The sequence below is a fragment of the Ostrea edulis genome, chromosome 3, assembly GCF_947568905.1.
Source record: "Ostrea edulis chromosome 3, xbOstEdul1.1, whole genome shotgun sequence".
NCBI classification, from domain to species: domain Eukaryota; kingdom Metazoa; phylum Mollusca; class Bivalvia; order Ostreida; family Ostreidae; genus Ostrea; species Ostrea edulis.
Window position 1 is genome coordinate 11,002,912 of NC_079166.1, and position 6,000 is coordinate 11,008,911.

Sequence of the window (6,000 nt, forward strand, 5' to 3'; positions counted from 1 at the left end):
ATGAGCGATATATAAATGAATTCTTTGGGGGGGGATGGAATTTTATCTGCTAAATTTTATCAAAAGTATCAATCAAGAAAAAGTTTATAAGAACAATCGAATTCTACTTGCAATATTGATTTCAAATGAAGACCTATTGTTATAGTGTACACTGATTCCTTTCGCTGGGTTTTACTTTTGCCATTCTGAATTACAAATCTGTATTAACAAACTTGTAGCGATCAGAACAAAGTCTTTACATGATATGGAAATAAAACCGTTTATTTTTACTACATTCAAGAAATGTGAAAATAATCAGTATTTCATTTAAAACAATGTACACTATATCAATATATGTAAATCACTTGCGATTTGTTCCCGATTTGTTACCAAATAATGAGAATTCTACATCATTTCAAGGGTTGTTTTTTTTACTTGGTTTTATTTATTTATTTATTTTTGTAAAACACCACATGGTTTTGACTTTCAATTTTTTTATTTTGTTTAGCGCCTTGCAACCCGTCAGATGGCGATGATGATGACTGCAATGGTAAAGGGGCTTGTATACCGTATTATGGAACTTTCATGTGTGACTGCGACGAAGGCTATGAAGGAGATTTCTGCGAAAGTAAGTATAATTGTTGAAACCCTAACATATCTAATCATGCATGATGACTACCCGGTCAATGGGACATCATCCACTGAATGCAATATATAAATTACATGCTACTGAACTTATCCGCTGTTGAAATATATATAAATATGCTATCAAATTTCTAGTATACATGTAGGTGAAAGGCAGAATGATAACTAACTTACATTAGTATGGTGAAATTAATATGATAATTTAACTTTGCACTCTTTCTTTGAAAATGACACCCCAATATTATGAATGCAGTACATGTATATATATATATATATATATATATATATATATATATATATATATCTGTTTAGCCGAAGGTAATCCTTTTCTCGAATGCGATATATTCAATGCAAAAGGGGTTAGATATTCAATACTTTATTAAAATTCCTCTCTATAAATGTAGAGCCTGGTTATCTGACACCTGAGTACCTTTTACAATAAGCAGAATTTTTAGCGAGGATTTAATTTTGGCATTATTAGCGAGAATTATGAGGTTGCTAAAATTTTCATATTGCTATCAATTTGTTCCATATAGGAGGTAATAGCTACCTTTCCTAGAATTATAAAGTCGCTAAAATTAGTTCTCGCTAAATATATATACCCATTTTTATAGAAAAATCACATAATTTGTGTCTCGCTAAAAATTCCAACAAATTTAATGTAACTACTGATACAAACATTAATATTGTTACCTAGTGCTATTGAATTGAGTTTTATATAAATCGCAAGAATTTGCACTCGCAGAAAAAAACTTTAACATTTATAGCATGTTGATAAATATTTTGGTTGATCAATACTTAATGTCAATTCTATGCTTTCAATCTATAAAATTAAATTTTTTCAGCAATGCTATGACCACCACCAAAGTCAGTTCAAGCGATTCATATTCTCTGATATCTCCTGAATTCAATTTAGACACTCAAACCAATGAAATGCACTTTTAAAATGTAACCGCAAGAACTATGGAATTTTCATCGACAGAACTACAAAATAAAGCATATATATTAGAATAATGCTTTTATTTAAATAATTTTTTTAAATTGCCATCTTCAAATACAATAAAACACACAGGAAAGACTGTTTCAAATTTAAAATCATTATGATATATTAGAAAATATTCTATCATGCCAGATGGCTGTTTATCTACACGAGCTAAAATCTCTTTAGCCGAAGGTAATCCTTTTCTCGAATGCGATATATTCAATGCAAAAGGGGTTAGATATTCAATACTTTATTAAAATTCCTCTCTATAAATGTAGAGCCTGGTTATCTGACACCTGAGTACCTTTTACAATAAGCAGAATTTTTAGCGAGGATTTAATTTTGGCATTATTAGCGAGAATTATGAGGTTGCTAAAATTTTCATATTGCTATCAATTTGTTCCATATAGGAGGTAATAGCTACCTTTCCTAGAATTATAAAGTCGCTAAAACTAGCTCTCGCTAAATGTATATACCCATTTTTATAGAAAAATCACATAATTTGTTTCTCGCTAAAAATTCCAACAAATTTAATGCAACTACTGATACAAACAGTGATAGTGTTATCTAGTGCTACTGAAATGAGTTTTATATAAATCGCAAGAATTTGCACTCGCAGAAAAAAACTTTAACATTTATAGCATGTTGATAAATATTTTCGTTGATCAATACTTAATGTCATTTCTTTGCTTTCAATCTATAAAATTAAATTTTTTCAGCAATGCTATGACCACCACCAAAGTCAGTTCAAGCGATTCATATTCTCTGATATCTCCTGAATTCAATTTAGACACTCAAACTAATGACAAACTAATGAAATGCACTTTTAAAATATGACCGCACGAACTACGGGATTTTCATCGATAGCTTTACAAGATAAAGCATATATATTAGAATAATGCTTTTATTTAAATGATTTTTCTAAAATTGTCATCTTCAAATACAATAAAATACACAGGAAAGACTATTTCAAATTTAAAATCATTATGATATATTAGAAAATATTCTATCATGTCAGATGGCTGTTTATCTACACGAGCTAAAATCTCTTATATAACAAATTTACCCTTCTAACTTCGTACTTAGATACAGAAATCCTGTCTCCGTTGAGACTGTCTCCGTCGACAGAATACGTTTCAAAGTGCATGCCGTTTGCATACGCCTCTCTTTTTATTAATTCATACTTGTTTCTGACTTTAAACGACTACTGAATGAGTACATTGCGACGGAATTCTGCACACTGAAAGGAAATTATTTTTAGCATGCGTTGTCTGTATAGTATACACAAACTACGTTTAAAAAGACGAATACAGGCAGGAATTGTGAGAACATTCAACATACAAAGGAAATCCCAATGCACACTTCAAAACTGATATAATACTGTTTATATAATTATTACAGAAAATGAGTTTGTATATATCTCGTCGATTTGATTGCAGCTGAGTCGACAACCACCACATCCACAACCACCACCACCACCACAACTCCCACCAATACCACAACCGTCACCACCACCACCACCACCAAGAAAAAGACTGGCGTATTTCCGTTAATAGCTGCTGGAGCCGGTGGTCTTCTTCTGCTGAGTGTCCTTGCGGCTGCAGCTGCGTCATCCTCCGGTTAACCGGTTACGCATGTCCCAGAGCACCTTCTCACACAAATGACACAGATCGCACCTTTTATTTGCTAGTCAATGTGAGGAATGGAGAAAAGAATAAATAATCTGCATCATTTTGTGTTTTACACTTCTTCTAAATTTAGCTGCACAAAGTCCATAATTTGGGCATTGAGTGTGGAATTAAGTTGTCAATATGCATACAGCATTAGTACGGATTTGACATACGCGGTATTTTATGTTAAAGATAAGTTGATGTCTACAAAATCTAACAGACGTTTGTTAAGTTCTATGGTGTTATGACGAATGATCTATGATGAGCCTAACGAATGTCATTGTGAGGGTGTGTTTTTTTGTCCTACGCGGATTCGCTATAACAAACTAAATAGTATGACTTCTTGCTGCTATTTACATAGCACATAAACCATGCAGATTGTATATCTAATTCCGTGCTCTGTCATGTATACATGTACATATACCAATGTTCAACTTGAGATTCAAGGAACGTTTATAAACAGCATGTCTAAAAAAAAATATATGATAAAACTGTGCAGGTAAGAATATAGCAAGGGTTCATCCGAATTCCTCGTCAATTTACTTCAGGAGGCCTACTGCAGAATATATGATAAGTGACATTATCAGTGGCGTATTTAAGAGGGGGGGGGGTGCAGCCCTTTTTTAAAATTTTCAAATTAAAGGTAAATCATGGTATCTTGTTAAGAAATATGTACTAATTTAAACGATAAAAGAAGCAATAGTTTCTTCCACTACTGGAGAAATAAATGACAAAATCTTTTGATTTCTTGAATTACTAATTATTGGGAGAACTTATTTTTTTTCAAAAACCCTTGATGTCACTTATTACAAATGATAGAAAATAGTACAAATCATCTTCACAAATCAAGGGCTATTGATTCGTTACCTCGCACAACGAATCAATAACCCTTGACTTGTGAAGATGAGTGCAAATGACTAAACAGGAGACGTATTTCAAGCCCTATAAAATTTGTAAAATCCAGGAGCTTCCGGGGGCTTAGCCCCCAGGGCCCAATCAGGGCTTAGCCCTGGACCCACTGGGGGGCCTCAAGGCGGCCCCCAGACCCATGTCTCATAAAGTGGCGCCCCCGTAACCGCAATTCCTGGATACGCCCCTGATTATTAATCATGACTTCATGGAGAGGAATCTAGGCCTAGGCTATTTCAATATTGCTTCTGGAGAGGGTTATTCACATATATTAGGCCTAATGCAAATTGTTTCAAATTGTGCAGTACGAATTTATAGCCAGAGGTACATACCTAATGGATTCTCAGAGTGACGCAGACTCGTATATCAATGAGAAATTGAAACATTCCTCGTCTCCATTTTCACACCGATGCGCCAAGATTGGGTTTCAGAATCAATTTTTTTTTTAGTTTCGTAGCACGTCACCCACATTGACTGAAGGGCAGAGTCGTTTTCAAATTGGCAGCTTTATCAGTCAATAGGGTGGGGTATAGCACATGGAATCCTGATGTATCCGGTGTCATCTCACTCTTAAGCTGTTCGAGAATGGAGTCCCTCCGAGATGAATACACGTATTTCACTCTGATTTGTGTATTCCTTATACAGTATATCCAGGGGTCCATTTTTACCCAACTCCGAGTCTTGTATTCCCGACACGAGGAGAGCGATAACTTTTCGTTATCTTCACCTTTCATGAAAGTGTTTTATTGTTATATACTTTCTGCGAGTCATCGCTCGTATATTTGTATGTATGTATCGTATTTCATTTTAGTGCACATATATGTTACAATTGTTTGCCCATACATTTAAGTCATGTGAAAGTTTTGTCCAATGTCAAGAACTTTTACAGACGCAACCAACAGCTCATTAATTCTGCCAGAAAAGATCGAAATTATTCAAATACTTAGAACTGGGTTTGACCACCCGTGTTATATCAATAATTGAAATTTACACAAAACTCTGTGTTTGAATATTACATGTTTCCACTTTACGATGCTGGGACGTATTATAACGATTTTGTATTTGTCTAAATGAAGTCATCGTACCAGAGACGATATCAATGTCTACATGTACACTGATCATAAAAAAAGTATACACAATGGAAAAAGAATTGAATTCACTGTTAACTTTCAATTTATCTCAGTAAAATAATCAGTTAAGGGTACAAATTCAATATAATTATGTAAATCAATGGACATTCAATATTTTTGCATAGTCTACTAAATTGTGATATGGATCAGGTGCCCAGGAGGAGTAAATATCCCCTGTCGACCGGTCACACCCGCTGTGAGCATTATACCTTGATCAGGTAAACGGAGTTATCCGTAGTCAAAACTTTGTACTTTTTTAAAATAGCCAACGGGTGTTTACCTGGTAATCAAATGGACGCTTGCAGTATATTGTTACACGCGAGTAATCACTTCTGTGAAATTTTAGGGGTTCACAAAATTTGGTGAAAATCAGCAGCGTGTAATGACATCCTTTATACGGTATTTCGTTGTCAAGGGTCAGCAGCGTATAATGACATCCTTTATACGGTATTTCGTTGTCAAGGGTCAGCAGCGTGTAATGATATCCTTTATACGGAATTTCGTTGTCAAGGGTCAGCAGCGTGTAATGATATCCTTTATACGGTATTTCGTTGTCAAGGGTCAGCAGCGTGTAATGACATCCTTTATACGGTATTTCGTTGCCAGGGGTCAGCAGCATGTAATGATATCCTTTATACGGAATTTCGTTGTCAAGGGTCAGCAGCGTGTAATGACATCCTTTATA

General features: G+C 34.5%; 1 protein-coding gene across 2 annotated transcripts in view; it reads left to right on the plus strand.

The window, feature by feature from the left end:
* Positions 1-3,338, plus strand: part of LOC125675272 (adhesion G protein-coupled receptor E3-like) — a 35,973-nt gene extending 32,635 nt beyond the window's left edge. For both annotated transcript variants that reach the window (XM_048912795.2, XM_056160006.1), the window contains exons 2-3: positions 488-607; positions 3,046-3,338. In XM_048912795.2, coding sequence (XP_048768752.2) covers positions 488-607; positions 3,046-3,230 — 305 coding nt within the window. In that variant the 3' untranslated portion in view covers positions 3,231-3,338. The remainder of the gene's footprint in view (positions 1-487; positions 608-3,045) is intronic.
* Positions 3,339-6,000: the final 2,662 nt, after the last annotated feature.